The sequence below is a fragment of the Mobula birostris genome, chromosome 4 (assembly GCF_030028105.1).
Source record: "Mobula birostris isolate sMobBir1 chromosome 4, sMobBir1.hap1, whole genome shotgun sequence".
Taxonomy (NCBI): domain Eukaryota; kingdom Metazoa; phylum Chordata; class Chondrichthyes; order Myliobatiformes; family Myliobatidae; genus Mobula; species Mobula birostris.
The window spans coordinates 55,549,424-55,568,534 of record NC_092373.1 but is presented as its reverse complement, the minus strand read 5'-3'; the positions used below and the strand labels follow the sequence as shown (position 1 = coordinate 55,568,534).

The 19,111-nt window shown below is 40.7% G+C and overlaps 1 protein-coding gene across 2 annotated transcripts in view; it reads right to left on the bottom strand.

The window, feature by feature from the left end:
- golim4a (golgi integral membrane protein 4a) overlaps positions 1-19,111 on the bottom strand; it is a 104,136-nt gene that overhangs the window by 74,027 nt on the left and 10,998 nt on the right. For both annotated transcript variants that reach the window (XM_072255394.1, XM_072255395.1), the window contains exon 2: positions 8,968-9,042. In XM_072255394.1, coding sequence (XP_072111495.1) covers positions 8,968-9,042 — 75 coding nt within the window. The remainder of the gene's footprint in view (positions 1-8,967; positions 9,043-19,111) is intronic.

The following is a 19,111-nucleotide window of genomic DNA, read 5'->3' as shown; positions in this document are numbered from 1 at the left end:
CGGGTTCTGCCGGCTGTGTAAGTCTCGGGAAGACAATCTCTGGCCCTGCCAAATGTGTGAGATCGAGATGCGAGTTCACCCCAAACCGCACCCCCCCCCGTTTGTGTGGATGCTGTGTGATTTGTTACCCTGCTACAAATCAGTACCACAAAATAACAGACAGGACACCACATACAGTTAAACAATCTAGTTTTATAATTCTTCATTTGACTACAGGGTTAGTGAAGAAAAAGCAAAAAGGGCCCATTTTAACGTGCACAAGTTGGAGCTCACAGTTTCCCCTTTGCCGATCTTCCTTCGGTCCTCCGGCCTTCATCTGGTCATGGCCCCACCCCAGCGTCTTCTCTCTTCATCTCCCACCGAACAAAAGACCCAGATCACCCTGGTGTCAGGCAGATGGCACAAATACACCTTCCTGTCATTGGATCGCTCACATTCCAACGCACCCGATATCTCTAACCATAACCCAAACACTGCTTCAACAGAAAAACCATTACATTAGCAGTGAAACCTTTCCTACACTAGCATGGACAGAGGACTGGCAGTCTGACAAAGAATGGACATAAAGGGGGCATTTATTGTTTGGCTGCCAATATCTAATGGTGTTCCACATAGATCAGTGTTGGGTCTGCTACTTTTCATGTTATACGCCAATGATTTGGATGATGGATTGACGGCTTTCGGGCCAAGTTTACAGATAATACAGAGATACATGGAGGATCAGGTAGTGTTGAGGAAGTAGGGAGTCTAAAGAAAAACTTGGAAGGATTAGGAGAATGGACAAAGAGTGGCAGATGGAATACAGTGTGGAGATGTATATGGTCATGCACTTTGGTAGAAGAAATAAGGATGTAGACTGTTTTCTAAATGGGGCATGAAATTAGAAATTTGAGGTCCAAAGGGACTTGGGAGTTCTCAGGCAGGATTCCCAAAAGGTTAACTTGTAAGTTGATTCGGTAGTAAGAAAGGCAAAGGCAATGTTAGCATTGTTTTTGAGAAAACGAGAACAGGATACAATGGTGAAGTTTTGTAAGGTTTAGTCAGACAACATTTGGAATATTATGAGCAATTTTGAGCTCCATATCTAAGAAAGGATGTGCTGGCACTGGAGAAGGTCCAGAGAGGATTCATAAGATTGATCCCAGGAATGAAAGGGTTAACATATGAGGAACGTTTGATAACTCTGGGTCTGTACTTACTGGAGTTTAAAAGAACGAAGCAGCATCTCATCAAAACCTACTGAATATTGATAAGCCTCGACACAATGGATGTGGATAAGATATTTCCATTCACCACCCTCTGGCTACAGAAATTCCTCTTCATCGCAATTCTAAAGGGACATCCTTATGAGGCTGTGCCCTCTGATCCTAAAGGAGGAATTTCTTTATCCGAAGAATGATCAATCTGTAGAATTCATTTCCACAGACAGCTGTGTAGCTAAGTCATTGGTATATTTAAAGCAGAGGTTGATAGTTTCTTGATTAGTAAGGGTGTCAAAGGTTATGGGAAGAAGGCAGGAGAATGGGGTTGAGAGGGATAATAAATCAGCCATGGCTGAATAGCAGAGCAGACTCGAAGGGGCATATGGCCTAATTCTGCTACTAAGTTTGGTGGCAGGAACTTTGATTACTACTCCAGGCAGAGACCCAAGGGTGGTGCTGACATGTGATGAAGGGCAGTGAATTGTCTAACACCCAGCAGATGAAGGAGAAGGCGGTGGATCTCTGGGGGTGAATCCAAACAGGTATGGGAAGGGGTTGGGGGGGCGGGGGCAGGCCAGATTTGGCAAGTGGACAACAACTTAAACTCCAGACCTGCAGGTCAGAGAGAGGGACCCCAATATCCTGACATTTGGCAGCATTTGACCCCTCAAGAGTAGAGGAGATGGAAATCAAAGCGGAGTTGGGGAAGATATGGGTTCAGCAACTATCCAAGCTGCCAGAGAGAAGCGAGATTGTGTCATGGCGGTCAGGCAATACACGGTGGGTGGAGCTTCCAGAATAACAGGGAATGGTGTGTCTGAATGCTCAAAGAATAACGAAAAGGGAGTGGAATCTTTCCTATATTGCAGAAATGGCCATAACATTGCTGCTGCTCCTCACGACAGCGACAGATTACTCACGTACCTCTATTCACATTAATGGAACAGAGCAGTGCTGTACTACTGCGGTGGGAATATACTGTTTGGAGGCATCCTTGTCCCCACATTGAAAGGCATACAATGGGTGTGTGAATCCCAGGCTTATTTTTGGTTCCCAACAGGCTGGTCTGGCTGCCGTGATCAGACTATATTGTACTGTATGTATCTTGCATTGATGATCTGGCCAGTCACCCAATCCACAAGGTGAACTGTCAGAGAAGGGGTATCAGGGATGCCGATCGGCTTTGGGAGATAGCTTTTCTCCCATATGGTACAGCCTACTTACGAAGGGAGATCGTCCTGACAGACTCAGCCATTGGAGGTGTTAGCCAAATCTGACTGGCTTCGACAAGGTGCCACACATGAGGCTGCTTAGCAAGATAAGAGCCCATGGAATTACAGGGAAGTTACTAGCATGGGTGGAGCACTGGCTGATTGGCAGAAAACAGAGAGTGGGAATAAACGGATCCTATTCTGGCTGGCTCCCGGTTACCAGTGGAGTTCCACAGGGATTGGTGTTGGGACCACTGCTTTTTACAATGTATGTCAATGATTTGGACTATGGGATTAAAGAATCTGTGGCTAAATTTGCCGATGATACAAAGATAGGTTGAGGAGCAGATAGTGTTGAGGAACACAGAGACTTAGATAGTTTAGGGGAACAGGCAAAGAAGCGGCAAATGAAATACAATGTTGGAAAGTGTATGGTCCTGCACTTTGATGGAAGAAATAAATGGGCAGACTATTATTTAGATGGGGAGAGAATTCAAAATGCAGAGATGCAAAGGGACTTGGGAGTCCTTTTGCAGGATACCCTAAAGGTTAACCTCCAGGTTGAGTCGGTGGCAAAGAAGGCAAATGCAATGTTGGCATTCATTTCTAGAGGTATAGAATATAAGAGCAGGGATGTGATGTTGAGGCTCTATAAGGCACTCATGAGACCACACTTGGAGTATTGTGTGCAGTTTTGGGCTCCTTATTTTAGAAAGGATACACTGACATTGGAGAGGGTTCAGAGAAGATTCACAAGAATGATTCCAGGAATGAAAGGGTGACCGTATGAGGAACGTATGGCAGCTCTTGGGCTGTATTCCCTGGAGTTCAGGAGAATGAGGGGGGATCTCATAGAAACACTCCAAATGTTAAAAGGCCTGAACAGATTAGATATGGTAAAGTTATTTCCCATGATAGGGGAGTCTAGGACAAGAGGGTACAATTTCAGGATTGAAGGACGTCCATTTAGAGTGGAGAAATTACTTTAGTCAGAGGGTGGTAAATCTGTGGAAATTGTTGCCACAAGTGGCTGTGGAGACCAAGTCATTGGTTGCATTTAAGGTAGAGATAGATAGGTTCTTGATTAACCAGGGCATGAAAGGGTATGGGGAGAAGGCAGCGGAGTGGAGATGACTGGGAGAATTGGATCAGCCTATGATTAACTGATGGAGCAGACTCAATGGGCTGAATGGCCTACTTCTGCTCCTATATCTTATGGTCTTATGGCTTTGGAACAAACAAAGTAGGCATTGACATGGCTTTCAACCGAGATGGCAGCCATGAGGACAGTGAGCCTATAGAATGGAATGACATTGGATGACATCCTGGCAAAGGAGGAACTTGTGCCATAACTTGCCAGGAGTGTTGTACGTACTGTACATCTCGGATGAACATATCAATGGTCAGTAGGTAAGAGACAGAATGTAGGGTATCAATCCCATTACAATTATACCCCTTGCTGCGCCAGGAGGCTACAGCAGTGCTCTGGGATGCTGCTATAATCATTTTGCTTTTACGCTTAGCAGTTTTGTGATTCGCTTATAATATGGTGGAAGTTGTATTAAAGCCTGCTAGCCCGATGTAATGGGGTTGCAACATTCGAGTGGTGTATTTGAATTCTAAAGGGGTCATCTTTGTGCTTGTTGAATGTCTCGCCACCACCGTGGCCCTGAGTGCAACAGAAGCGGATGTAGAAGCTTTGATTATGACGATGGGAATGCACTAGGAGAATGTGAGAACATCTATGGGAACATGGAAGTCAGCTGAACACAGATGGAATTCATGAAGAGTTGCGACACGTAATGACTGTTTCTCATTCAGTGGTTTGAGATGATGCTATGTATTCATCCACTTACTGTAGCATTTCACATCAGCATAAAGGTTATTAGAGTAGAGTGGTAGTGGGGAGGGGGGTTCTGGCAGTAATTCCTCAGAGCTTCACCGACAGGCTGCTCATGAACAGTGCTGCGGATCGATTGGGAGCTGTGCTGCAGTGAGAAGGGTCTGTGAATGCTTACTTAAGTACTCTAATGCTTGCTCTGCTCTGTCTTAACAGAAGGACAGTAGTTTTGTAATTCTAAGTAATTGTAATTTGTGTCTTTCTGTTTCATTGAGTTGGATCCGAGAAACTATTGTTTTAACGAAACAGCCATTGCTGGCATCAGGCAGGAGGTACAACACCCTGGATAGCCACTCCCCACAGTTCTTCCCTCCTTCCCTACTGCCATCAGGTCCTGAAACTAACCTGAAAGTCCTCATTCTATCTCAGAGTATACTATCCTCAACTTGAACTGATGTTGTTATGACTATTTTGGTTTTTGTCATGTAAGTTATGTATAGTTTATGTTAATTTAAGCTTATCTGATTTATTTTTGTAATGTCTGTAATGTACCGCAAATTTTCATGGTCTTTATACCCTAGGTATGTACACTCACGACAATAAACTTGAACTTGAATCTAAATAAACTGTGATTTTGCTACCAGCCATTCCTCCTTGTAAGTTTATCTACTGCCTTCCTATATTATTTTATAAATATAGGCATAATACATACCAATTTCCACCTTGATCTTCATGTACTGCTCAAATAAATCTTGCTGCAAAACAACAATGAATTTGGAATATCCCTATTTCTGTATTGTTTGCTTATAAAATGCTGCATATTTTCTATGTCCAAATATAACAGGTAAATACTACCTGCTACAGAAATCACTGAGAACTGAAAGTGTAGCAAATCTACTGATTTTGTTTTCTCAGACCTAAAGATACCTCTCACAGTTGTCAAATGTAGATAGTTTATAAGCTGCAGTTCGCAGAATCCTAACTGCATCTGTGAAAAGTAAGGTGCTTTTCAGGGTTTAAAAAAAGTGAAACTGCTGGTTTGGTAAGTTTGTGTGAACATGTGTGGTTAAATAGTTGTGGCGACAGCTGTGTAGGGACGGGGTTCACATTCGGGAGATGGAAAGAGCAACCAGAAGACAGCAGAAGAGAGCCAGGAGAAATGCAGCCATGATCGCCACCACTACCACATATACATGTCCCACCTGCAATAGAGCTTGTGGGCCCAGGATAGGACTGTATAGTCATCAAAGGTCTCACTGTTAAAGGAGTGGATGAGGTAATCCGATTTCAATGGACAACCGAGGAAGAGGAAGGTTAAATAGCTGCTGGTGACTAGAAATTCCACAGGTTTGAACCATTGTTAATTTACTTGTAAAAGCAAAATATGGTATCATAAGGCAAAAATATGTCCACAATACCACAGCACTCACATGAAACTTCTACTTACCCGTGTTGTGCTTTCTCTGCTTAAAATATCCAAAAAACAGTCAGAGTTGATATTTTGAAGCAGACCTACATGACATTGTTTTATTGTGAAAGTAACTGGTTCAAAGTTCAAAGTAAATTTATTATCTAAGTACATATATGTCACCATATACAACCCTATGATTCTTTTCTTTTGTGGGCATGCTCAGTAAATCTAAGAAACATAATATAATCAATGAAAGACTGCACCTAACAGGACGGACTAACAACCAATTTGCAAAAGTCAACAAACTGTGCAAGTATTAAAGAAAATAAGAAATAAAAATAATAGATAAGAAAACAATAAATATTGAGAACATGAGATGGAGAGTCCTTGAAAGTGAGTCCATAGGCTGTAGGAACAGTTTAGTTATGGGGTAAGTGGAGTTGAGTAAAGTTATCCCCACTAGTTCAAAAGCCTAATGGTTGAGGGGTCATAACTGTTCCTGAACATGGTGGTGTGAGTTCTGAGGCTCCTGCACCTTACTGATGGCAGAAATGAGAAGAGAGCCTGGCCTGGATGGTGGGAGCCCTTGATGATGGATGCTGTTTCCCTGAAACAGCACTCTGTGTAGGTGTGCTCCATGGTGGGGATGATTTTACCCGTGACAGACTGGGCCATATCCACTACTTTTTGTAGGATTCTCCATTCCAGCTACATTGGTGTTTCCATACCAGACCGTGATGCTACATGTTAATATACTCCCTATCACACATCTGTAGAAGTTTGTCAAAGTTTTAGATGTCATGTCAAATCTTTGCAAATTTCTCAGGAAGTAGAGGTGCAGCCATGCTTTCTTCATAATTGCATTTACGTGCTTGGTGTACTTGAAACTGGCACGGAGAAGTTCCTTTGATGGGCAGGTGACAGTTCACATTACCCATCATGGAAGGCACTGAGAACACAATCAATTGATGGTGGTTTTCAACATAGCAAGATGAGCCCAATGCCCCATGCACTAAGCAGCCAATGTAGCAGATTAGTTCTCTGCTGAATCTGCTAAGATGTCTAAATTCAGTGCCAGGATAAATAAGGATCAGTCAACATTCAGATTGCCAATAGACCTGGGAATGATTTTATTTATTTATTTGTTGAGATACAGTGTGGAACTGGCCCTTCCTGCCCTTCAAGCCGTGAAACCCAGTAAACCCCGATTTAACCCTAGCCTAATCACAGGACAATTTACTACGACCAGTTAACCTACTAATCAGTATGCCTTTAGAATGTGTGAGGAAACCGGAGCACCCAGAGAAAACCTACACATTCCACAGGGAGGACATACAGAATCCTTATTGATCCATACGGGAGAAATGGGCCCAAATGTGAGACAAGGTCATCAACCACTTTTAGTATGCTAACATTAAAATTGGTTGAGGAATCATCCCCCAGCTCAGTCATGGCAAATAATATTAAATGACTGTTTCTGCACAGAGCTATAGAGATTCAATGCAACAAGTCCCTTCAGTCAACAAAACTACAAATGTCACGAATGAATGTAATGCCTGCAGAAGGCAAGTTATAACCATACAGTATTTTCAAACAGCTTTACAGTGCTCATGTCCTGATCAGATGGATCATGATCGTCATTGCTGCTTTGTTATATTCCATCGTGTAACCACATACTTAGCTGTTACACTACTGTCACAACTCAAGAAAGATATGCAAAAAGAAGTGAAGATAGAAAGGAACCACACATTAAACAGCCTTGCTGATTAATCAAGTTTTAAATTAGCATGAATATAACTACTGAGTGTAACTCAATAGTTTCGTGAATTTGCTTCAAGTTGGGACGTGCAAAACAAAATTAGAACTTACTAGGACAGCTATTAAGGAGGCAGTGATTAAAATGAATGAATATTTGAAAATATTTCCAGTTTTGATGTACACCATAATTTCAGTAATGTCATTGTAATTCCAAAAACGAGCACCTTAATTAACACTCAAACCAATTTGTTGATTGTCGATAATGAGCGGATTTACTATTTCTTACTCAGGGGCTATTCAAATAGACTGGAGGGAGATCAAAGTGAGCTACTGAAGAAGTGTTTTTTTCATAGAACTTCAGATCCTAAAACAATAATTTTCCATCAGACAGCAGATTACTGGGTGGGCATATATTGCAGGTACCTAGGCAGTTCCTTCAATACTCAATGAAATTTTGTGTAATAATAGGGTACATTCATAATAAGTACAGAGATAGCTAAGGCGCTCAAGAAGCAAATTCAGCCTCCGTACACATTAAATGTATACAGTGTAAGTAGGCAAATAATCCAAAAATGAATTTACTTGCTATTGGTTGCTCATTTTTTTTCACCAAAATAGATGGGATTTTAGAGGCCAAGTAAAATATAGACAGTAAACTGTAAAACCTATGCCTGGAAAAAAGAGTTTGTCAATAGAAAATGTATCCAAAAACAAAGAGTTTCAATGTTCATTTACAGAGAGGAATGCAAAACTAGACATTGAGATTTTTTTCTTTCATTTTCCTAATGATGTGGCTTAGTTTGTTTTAACTATCACATGGAATTTGAGAAATAGATTTTGTGTCTTCAGTTACTGCCCTGCAAAATAGTTTAGGCCAATTCAGTTCTTTACAGAATTATACTGCTGGTGTCCATGGGAAAGCCAAAGACATTGGTGATCTTGCTGTTTTTTGTCCACTGTCAACAGGTGGAAGGCCACAATTGCAGAATAGGTGAAGTTATAAAATCTCTGACCAGCCCAAGTCTTCCCAACCTGGCAGAGCCAAAGAGCAAGCTTCCATTTTCCTTCTTCTACACCTCCTGGATCTCACTACCCTCTTCCAGCTCCTATATTCTTTTGGTCAGAACATTCTGGCATTACTTGCTATTCTCCTACCACTGAATTATGTATATATAATCACAAAGACACAGAACTAATTTCTCCAAATGTTCATCGTTCCTGTACTTTGCTAGCTCAAAAACCCTTTGCCCTTGACAACAGTACTGATGTAATAATAATGAAGACAACAATGTTTTACATTTATTTGGAGCCTTTAAGGTAAAAATATACTGAAACAATTCATAATTACACCCACAAATTATGAAATTACGAGACAAGGGTTATAGAAAAATCCAAGATCAGAAGAGCAGAGTGGAAACACCAAAGGAAAGATCCCTGCTTTCAGTGATGGCCTGTGCTACAAGCATGTTGGGAGAATACATGAACAAGTAAGAAGTACTTAATGTAATTTTTAAAATAGACAAAATTGCTGTATGTTGATTTTACCTTCTTTAGCCTTTTTGTGTTCATTTCTCTCTTTCTGTAATGATTTTTCTAATCTTGATCTATGTTCATAAACAACTGTAAGAAATAACAAACAGTTGGTCAGCTGATATCATTAAGTATTCATTTTGCATTTCTATTTCACATTTTCATCTATTCAAACATCATTCAGAACAAAATGTATATTTCTATATTAACAGAAACATCCAAATGGGGTATCTGTTTGACTTAACCAAAATTCAAAAGTCACATTCTTAGATTCATTACAATTATAAAATATCAAATGTGTTATTAAGTAAAATCAGAATGCGAGAAATATTCTGTAGGATAGGCAGCATTTGTGAAAAAAAAATTTCAAGTTTCATGTTTTAATCACTTATTGAAAGAAGAACCAGGAAAAAAAATAAGAGACAAAACATGCAGGTGGCAATTGCTGTTGCTCAGCAAACCAACCCTTGCCCTTAACACAGGCCGAAGCTTTGACAGCTATTCCTAATTTTACCAGACTGGGAGCTTTTTATTAAACTCCAGTTACTGTTTCCCAGACCTGCTGATGTCATTCTTCACACCATGGTCTGCGAACTCAGTCCCCAAATCACGCACAGCCTAATTCTATCCCCTCCTTGACATCCACAAGCTGGACACTCCCGCTGTTCCCATCATTTCAGCCTGTGCTTGCCTTATGGGAATTAGTTCTTACCCTGTCATTGTTTTGCATCCCTTGTCCAGATTCTTCCCATGAAATCTAAAATTCTTCCTTTGCCCTCCATTTCTCTCACTTTCATCATGGATTACTTTCAGCATTTCCTCAGCACCTCCTTCCCATCCCAGGACGTCAGGAAGCCTAGAGCCTCCTTTATCATCCCCTCCCTCCCCATCATTGAACTTCTCGTTACATTGAAATAATTCTCCTTTGGTTCAACTCTTCTCCTTTCATTTTGTCATGGGAAAATCTATGGGTAGCAGCAATGCCCGACTTTTCTTAGATATTAGATATATCAAACATTTCTTTTCAATTCCTGATTTTGTTCCTTCCTCCCTTTACTTCTAAAACACACTTAGCTGCTTCAGTGCTGTTTCAGCTTTCACTAATCTTTCATTCAATCCCTAACCTTCTCTCACATCTTCAAGTGAAAGCAAAGCAGTGGATGTGGTGTATATGGATTTTAGTAAGGCGTTTGACAAGAACCCCCACGATAGTCTCATTCAGAAAGTCGGGAGGCATGGGATTCATGAAAACTTGGCTGGATAGATTCAGAATTGGCTTGCCTGCAGAAGGCAGAGGGTGGTACTAGATGGAATGTATTCTGCCTGGAAGTCCATTGGGATCAATTTTGTGACCTCTACTCTTTGTGGAGCTGGGCGCAGAAATGGAGTTCAATTCAAAAAAGTATGAAGTGATACACTTTGGAAGATCAAACTTGATGGCAGAGTACAAGGTGAACGGCACAATTCTTAACAATGTGAAGGGACAGAGGGATCTGGTGTGTAACGCCGCAGGTCCCTCAAAGTTCTCAGGCAAGTTGATAAGATGATTAATAAAACCTATGATGTATTGTCCTTCATTCATCAGCGGATTGCAATCAAGAGCCAATAGTTTATGTTGCAGTTTATATACCTCAGGATGCCTCATTATAGAAAGGATGTGCACGTTTTAGAAAGGGTGCAGAGGAGATTTTCCAGCATACTGGCCAGATTAGAGATCATGTCTTATGAGAAAGGTTGAGTGAAAAGGGACTTTTCTATTTGAAGTGAAGGGGGATGAGGAGCAATATAAGAGGTGTATAAGATTATGAGAGGTATAGATAGAATGGACACCTAGCACCTTTTTCCCAGGGCAGCAATGGCCAATACCAGAGACATCTGTTCAAGGGAATGAAGTAATGCGCAGAGGAGATGTAAAAGCTAGGTCTTTAAATAGAGTGTGGTAGGTGCCTGGAAAACACTGTCAGAGGGGGTGGTAGCGGCTGATACAACACGGTCATTTAAGAGACTCTTATATAGGGAGTCACGTGACGCAATGACAGAGACAGCTGCTTGGAACAGTGCTCCGCACCAGTGGTATATAATTATCCTTTAAAAATTCGCTTTCACGGTCTATTTTATCACTGTTACAGCTCTAAAGTGTTACTGTCCGTGTAAGATGTCAAAACAACATGAAACGAAGGCTTCCGGAGATATAAAGAGGCACTTAAGGTCGCAGTGCTCAGGGCAGACGGCCTCTGATCAAAATGGCTGAGGACCATCGCCTGAGGGTGACCAACATGAGGCGAGTCAGGATTTGGCTGATATATATGTGGCTTTGGAAAAAATCTCGGACGACCTGGTAGGCCTTGAAGATGTACGCCGATCTATATCATTAGTGGAGTTAAAGCCGTCAAAGCTGTCATCACTGATAACCAGGCTTCCAGATGTCGAGAGGCGGGTTGACTATCTAGAAGCAGCAGTTAGGGAATGAAAAGTCAACCCATTGGCTACCAAAGCTGATACTGACCAGCTACCAGATAAACTGGAGGACATGGAGAACCGTAATCGGCACAACAATCTCCGATTCATCGGCATTCCAGAGGGAAAAGAGGGGCAGGATATCATCGTGTTCATGGATAAACTGGTCTCGGAGCTTGTCAGCGATCGGGTGGAAAAGCTTGAAATAGAACACACACACAGAGCTCTGGGGCCCTAGACCCAGTACCGGAGATAGGCCTTGGCCTATCCTGGTAAGGGTCCTCAGGTCAAAGGGTCGAGATTTTGTGCTGTGAGCGGCTACGGTCAAGGGCAAGTTTTCCTGGGACAACAATTTGTTATGATCGTCCCGGACTTCTCCAGACCCACGCAAGTAAAATGAGGAAAGTTTAAAGAATGTAAGAAGATGCTTTGGCGGCAGAATGTGAGCTTTGCGCTGCTTTACCCAGCCAAGCTAAGAATAGAGACTAAGGAAGGTTTCAAGTTTTTTGAGTGCCCGCGTAAAGCAAGAAAATTCATTGAGGAGATGGGGGAGTTTAACTACACTAGTTAAATTGAACAAGATGTGAGTCGGGTTGTGTTTGTTATTTTTTTAAATCTTGCCAGATTGTATTGTACTGAAGCTACCTTAATCTCACTAGGGCTGACATACTGTTAGTGTGCTATGCTGACTGTGAAATTGCACTAGCATTGTTTCTGAGCAGTTAAAACTGGTCTGGGCATTTCATGGACCATAATCCTTTGTGGAAGGGACGTGTGGCCGTGTTCTGTGGCCACTATTATGCGCGGGAAAGTTTTACGTGCCATTTCGTTACTTTTCAGTTTAAACAGGGGTTTATGAGTCAGTGTCAAAATATAGTAGTGTATTTGTTTGTTTGTCCTAACTATAACTTCTCTTAATTCACATAAAGTATGTTTCACCACATGGAATGTTAGCCGTCTGGGAAATCCAATAAAACGGAGAAAAGTAATGAATAACCTTAACAGACGAAAATAGGATGTGGTATTTCTACAGGAAACACATTTATCAGCAGAGGAATCAGTAAAGCTACTGGGGGGTTTTACAGATCAAGTTTTTTACAGTGCAGGGTCAACTAAGAGCAGGGGTGTTATAACACTTATCAACAGGCGACTGCAGTTTAGATGTGAGAAACAGATCAAAGATGAAGCAGGGAGAATTCTTATTATCTTGGCAGAAGTACAGAAGCAACATATTATTTAGACAAACATATATGCACCTAATATAGAAGATGCAGGATTTTTTGTTGATCTTGAAAGAAAGTTACATTCTATTGTAGCTTATGATATCATACTTGGGGGAGATTTTAATTTGGTAATGGATCCAATCATCCACCATAGTAAGATGTTATCATATAGGACCTCAAAACTCACTGTGATGGTGCAAAAAATGTGTAAAGCCCTCGGGCTTGTGGATGTTCGGCACCTTATGAATCCCAGTGGGAGGGATTACACATTTTTTTCTGCAGTTCATAAAATATATACAAGGATTGATCTCCTCCTTATATCCAAGTCACTCATTCAGTCTGTGTCTCAATGTGCAATTGGTAATATTATAATATCAGATCATGCTTGGGTTTGTCTAGAGACAATAGCTCAGTATAAGAGAATGCAGTCACATAGATAGAGATTTAATTCGTCCATGTTACAAGATTCAATGTTTAGGCAAGCTATGAGACAACAAATCAAGGAGTATTTAGAGATAAATTCACCTACGGTCTCCTCGGCAGGGACTAACTGGGAAGCCCTGAAGGCAGTTTTGAGGGGATATACTATTCACATACTTCTTATATATGAAAAAACTCAGAAAATTACAAACTTAGAAACTAAAATCAAAGAGATTGAGACAAAATTGAAGCAGCGGGTGTCATCCAAAGATCTGAGAGAACTAACATGGCTGAAATATCAATACTATCTAATATTATCCCAGAAAGTAGAATTTTGGCTTTTCAGGGCAAGACAAAGGCAATTTGAATTGGGGGAGAAAGCTGGCAAGCTTCTGGCAAGGTGTATAAAACAGAGAGAATTAATATCTATTATCCCAGCTATTACATCAGAAACAGGTGATACTTTGATGACACTTTAAGATATTAATGATGCTTTCCAAGAGTTTTATAAGGACCTATATACATCAAACTCCAACTCTAGTGAGGAAGAAATTGATAGCATTCTGAGGCCACTGGGGTTACCTAAGTTGATGAAAGAACAACAACGATACCTTGATTCCGCTGTAACGTTGGAAGAAACGATATCACTGATTAAGACCTTACCTACTGGGAAAGCTCCTGGCCCAGATGGATTTACAGCGGAATTTTTTAAATGCTATGCAGAGGTGCTAGCTCCACTACAGCTGAATATGTACAATGAATCTATAGAGCGGGATAATTTACCCCCTACTTTATCACAAGTGCTAATTACATTGATTCTGAAAGAGGGTAAACACCCGTGTGAATGTAAGAATTATAGACCAATTTCCCTAATCCCATTAGATATGAAAATTTTATCAAAGATGGTTGCAAACTGTTTAGACACAGTAATAACATGGTTGATACATAGTGATCAGGTGGGATTTATCAGGAGCCGTAGCTCATGTGATAACATAAGGCATCTTGTGACTATTATGTGGCCGGTGGCTGATAATCAGTCACCTATAGCAGCTATCTCACTCGATGCTGAAAAAGCATTTGATTGGGTGGAATGGGGCTATCTGTTTAAGATTCTTCAATTTTTTCGATTTGGACCCATCTTTTTAAAATAGATTATACTGCTATCCATTCGAAGTAGGCTGCCGTGGGTTTATTGCGTTCACTCTCAAGAAGTGGCTGTGTGACCTTGGCTTCACTAGAAGAGAGATCAAGTCAACCAGCAGGGCTGTAGTTGAGGCAGCAGAGAAAGGATCAGCATGGGTGTGGACCAAGTATGTCCAGAGGGGCAGATAGTCAGACAGTGTATACATATCTTGCAAACCCTTCAGTAGTTGCATAGACACCTGAAGAGCAGACTATCTGTTGGATGGAAGTGACCAACAACTCTGATAGAGGCAGATGCCAAGTTTTTAAGCTCACCAGTGGGAGGTGGTGCTTTAGCACTGCTGGCCCACCACCTCGAGGGAGTCTTGATCATAAAACTCCTGAAGGCAGGTGGCAGATCAACTGATGATCCCACTGGTGATAGCACAGGACAGTTAACATCTTAGTCCATGTGTATTTTGTAACTCTAATAATCCTGAAGCAGCAGTTCAAACTAGTGGTTACATTTCACCTTACTTCTCTCTCAGAAGGGGTACCCAACAGGGTTCCCCACTTTCTCCAATGTTGTTCTGTCTGGCTTTGGAGCCCCTGGCAGCAGCTATCAGAGAGAATGAGAACTTTATAGGGATATCTATGGCAGGACAGGTTCATAAACTGATGCTTTATCCGGATGATATTTTATTATTTGTGTCGGACCCTAGTCGATCGGTGCCATGTCTTTTTCAGGTTATAAGGTTAATTGAACAAAATCAGAAGCACTACCATTGATGGCATATTGCCCTGCGTCTGCTTTTTACCCAGGCTAAAGAAGGGTATACGATATTTAGGTATTAATTTTCCCCCTCAACTGAAGGATTTAGTAAAGGTAAATTTTGATCCATTATTGCAGAGAATTTTATGTGATGTAGACAGATGGTTATCATTGCATTTGTCAATGTCGGGAAAAGTAAATGTCTTGAAGATGAATAGCATTCCAAAGGTTAATTATCTGTTCCAATTGTTACCAGTTCAAATCCCATTAACATATTTTAAGCAATTTGATAAAATAATTAAGGCTTTTATTTGGAATGGTAAACGCCCAGGCTTTAACTTTAACAAATTACAATTGCCAGTTGAAGGGGAGGGGGGCTCAGGTTGCCAAAGTTAATATACTATTACTATGCCTTTGCTCTGAAACATTTAGCACATTGGTCTCTCCCTCCGGAGAGACCACCTCCTTCGTACTGCACTTCCTCCCATCCCTCCATTACAATGTTTGTCTATCAAGTTACCACCGGAGGCAAGGACTCACCCAATTATATCGCATATGCATTTGTTTTGGAATAAACTAGCCAGATTATTTAAATTTAATCCATATTTGTATGAAGCCTCGAGTACCTGGATGAATCCGAAGTTGTGTATTGATAAGTCCCCTTTCTTCCAGAAGGAATGGCAGGGGAAAGGTATAATTAAATTGGGAGAACTTTATAATGGTGACAGCTTAAGATCTTTTAATCAATTAACCCAACAGTACGATCTCTCTAGGTCACAATTTTGGAGATATCTTCAACTGCATCATTTGCTACATACAGATTTTGGTTCTACACAGCAACCCCCACAAGTTGCTACCATACTGTCTACTATACTGGCTGCATATGGTAAAGGTCACAAAGCCTCAACTTATTATTCAGCTTTAACACAAATCTCCGGGGACAAAATTCTGTTGGGTCTTAAAAGTGCATGGGAAAAGGATCTGAGTGTGACTTTTGAGACAAAGGAGTGGGACAAAATGAAATAAATGTCAGAACAATGTCAAGAGACCTGAGGGTGCGCCTTATTCAGTATAAGATCCTACACCGTTTCTATTGGACTGCAGCAAGGTTACATAGATCAGGGTTGAAAAACACCCTTGAATGCTGGCGCTGTCAGGCGGATAAAGGGGACTTAGTACACGCGCTGTGGTCCTGTCCCAGAATTCAAGAATTTTGGATTATGATACTTAAGTATATTGGTGAAGTTTCAGGTATTCAATTCCCTTTCTGCCCCAGACTTTTTGTCTCGGGAGATACACTTGGGTTTCTTCAGGATAAACACTCTCAAAATTGGATCCAGACAAGTATAATGGTGGGAAGACAAATTATACTTAGAGGTTGGAGGAACTTGGGGGGGGGGGGGAACCATCATTTCAGGAGTGGGCCACAGAAATAGCCAAAGTGGCAGCTTTTCAGCACATGTCTTACAAACAGTTTGATAGATTGGACATCTATACACATAAAAAGGGGCAAATATTTAGGTTTCCTGTGGGGGGGGGAATAGTGGTGAATGTGTGGTGAAGCATATAGCTGAATAGCAGTCTTTTATGTTATTAGAGGTCTAAATAGACACTAATGGTTATTATATTGATATTTATTTCTGCCATGTCTGTTTTTTTATTTTATGAATAATTTTATGTTTTGTAAGCTATGATTTACATAATTCCAACACTGACTCAAGGGTTCGGAGAAAAATTTGTAAAAGAATTCGATAAAATTTAAATCATTAAAAAGGAGACTCTTATATAGATGGCATATAGATGGATGAAGAATAGGGAGCTGTGGGTGGTATAGGAAGGAAGGTTTATAAAGGTCAGCACAAAATCAGAAGCTGAAGGGCCCATGCTATGCTGCATGTTCTATGTTCCCTACCCTTTCTCAACTATCTTATTTCCATCCCTGTTTACAAACCATCAGTCAACAGCTTCTGGAAGCTTAATGACTGCCAAGGCTATACCTATTGTGTTTCATTTATTCCATTCCCATTTCAAAGTAATCATTCCCATTCTCCCAACTTCACCTGTTCTAACCAATGCCAACTTGCCCACTTAATCTCTTAATTCACTGCAGATTCCCTTTTGCCACAGTGTACAGAATCTCTGACCTTATCTATTCCAGTTCTCACAAATCTGTTACCATGTTCTAAGGTGTCATGGAAAGGCCAGGATGTGCTGGTAATGATTCTGGAATGGATGAGGTTGTCACAGATAAAACAGTCACAAAAGAATTCTGATCGAGGAAGGGAGGACATGTTTGGTTCTGACATGTTACTGTCAGAAATGGTAGAGGATGAAATTTTGAACATTGAGTTTAGTCAAAAGGAAGATGAAGATAAGGAGACCCCAACAAGAGTTCCAGGAGGGATATAAAGTGATGAAATTGGCAGTGTAGGAAATGGAATAGATGTGGTCACTGACTACAAAATAAGGAAATCCACAATTGAGATAAAAGGTTGGTTTCTCAATAACACTGGTAGAGTAGATGGTATTACTGGATTGAATATGTCCCTTAAAATTTCTTTGATCATGAGTTTCATTATTTGTCCAATTATCAATGTCATTTTTTGGTTAATATTTCAACAAAACCTCTTGGGATATATTACTATGTTAATATCCTTAATTTAATGCAAATTACTGTTATCATTCATAGTGTTACTGGGCTTGCTTTCTTACAAGGAACAATTACGACCTTGAGTTATACATTAATCTACACCAAGTTGATTCTAAGGATAATAAGAATAATTTTGGACATTGCTCACCTGAGTGCCTCCACACGTGCGTGTGTGTGTGTGTGTGTGTGTGTGTGTGTGTGTGTGTGTGTGTGTGTGTGTGTGTGATAGTGTGTGTGTGTGATATATATCCCTTTGCATTTACCTAGTTTTCTGCATTAATTACTCATAAAATGTGGTCTGATCCTCATCTAAGACACAATCATTGACAAACACAATTTGCCTAAACAAGTAACACACAAACAATTGGACTTTTCATGTCTTTATTGAACACATTGTTTAATCATTCACAGTCCAGGCTGGAAAAAGTATGTGAATCTGTGTATTTAATAACTTGTATAATCTCCTCTAGCAACCATAACCTCCACCAAATATTTCTTGTAGCTGCTGATCAGACTTGTACAACGGCAAGAAGGAATTGAGACCATTCCTTCATACAAAACCATTTCAGTTCATCAATATTTCTGGAATACCTTGCACGAACAGCCCTCTTCAGGTGTCCTGTAAAATGTCTTGATACAATTTTGATTTCATTATTCCCTCAACAATTGCAAGCTGTCCAGGCCCTGAGGTAGCAAAGCAGTCCCAAACCATGATCCTCTTCCACCATGCTTCACAGTTGGGATGAAGTTTTAGTGTTAGTGTGCAGTGGCCTTTTTCCTCCAAACATAGCGGTGTACATTTGTGTCAAAAAAATTTACTTTTGTCTTCTCTGTCCACAGAAAATTGTCCCAGCAGCATTGCAGAACATCCAGGTGGTCATTTGCAAACTTGAGGTGTACAGCAATGTTTTTTTGTCTGGAGAGCAGTGGTTTCCTCTGTGGTGTCTTTTCATGAACACCATCCTTGTTCAGTGTTTTTCTTATACAGGACACATGAACAGAGACTTTAGCAAGTTCTAGAGATTTCTGCAGGTCTTTTTGTTGCAACCCTTGGCTTCTTTATCACCTTCAGCATTGCATGTTGTGCTCCCGGTCTGATCTTTGTAGGACACCCACTCCTAAGGACAGTAGCAACTACTGAATATCCTCCATTTGTAGACAATTTCTCTTCCTGTGACTGTGACCTGACTACTAGCATCCTGACTTTGTGCATCTTTTTTATAGGGCAGGGCACCTCTACAACACACTCCTCTAGTCTCATCTCATTGATTGGAATACCTGACTCCAAATAGCTTTCCTCTAAGGCATTGCCCCGGAGGTTCACATACTTCTTTGAACCTATACTGTTCTTGTTTAAATGGTGTACTCAGTATTGTTGAGAAGAAATACTTCTTTTCTTTTTGTGTTATTAGGTCAGGCAGATTGTATTTGTCTATTATTGTGACAGATGAAGATCAGACCACATTTTATGAGTAATTAATCCAGAAAACCAGGTAACTGCAAAGGGTTGACAAT